The sequence below is a fragment of the Myotis davidii genome, unplaced genomic scaffold, assembly GCF_000327345.1.
Source record: "Myotis davidii unplaced genomic scaffold, ASM32734v1 scaffold478, whole genome shotgun sequence".
In the NCBI taxonomy this organism is placed as follows: domain Eukaryota; kingdom Metazoa; phylum Chordata; class Mammalia; order Chiroptera; family Vespertilionidae; genus Myotis; species Myotis davidii.
Window position 1 is genome coordinate 4,633,676 of NW_006289570.1, and position 289 is coordinate 4,633,964.

At 62.3% G+C, this 289-nt stretch overlaps 1 protein-coding gene across 1 annotated transcript in view; it reads left to right on the forward strand.

Moving 5' to 3' along the window:
- OSBP2 (oxysterol binding protein 2) overlaps positions 1–289 on the forward strand; it is a gene marked incomplete at its 5' end in the record, with an annotated part of 53,495 nt that extends 53,206 nt beyond the window's left edge. Inside the window, one exon of the mRNA XM_015562836.1 lies at positions 3–289. Within this exon, the coding sequence (XP_015418322.1) occupies positions 3–173 (171 nt within the window). The remainder of the gene's footprint in view (positions 1–2) is intronic.

A 289-nucleotide genomic window follows, 5' to 3' on the forward strand; every position in this document is an offset into this window, starting at 1 on the left:
TGCCCACCACCCGCTGTGCCCGCCCCGCAGAGAAGGAGACCGAGGTGCACACGCCGCTCTGGTTCGAGAGGAGGCTGGACCCGCTGACCGGGGAGACGGCCTGCATGTACAAGGGCGGCTACTGGGAGGCCAAGGAGAAGCAGGACTGGCACATGTGCCCCAACATCTTCTGAACGCCGCCTCCTGCCCACCAGGCTCCGCCCGGCCGGACCCACCTGTAGTGAACGCACTCCATGTAGTACTTACGGCCCTCCCACCCCCCTTTGTTCTTTCCTTTTTTTTTTTTTTA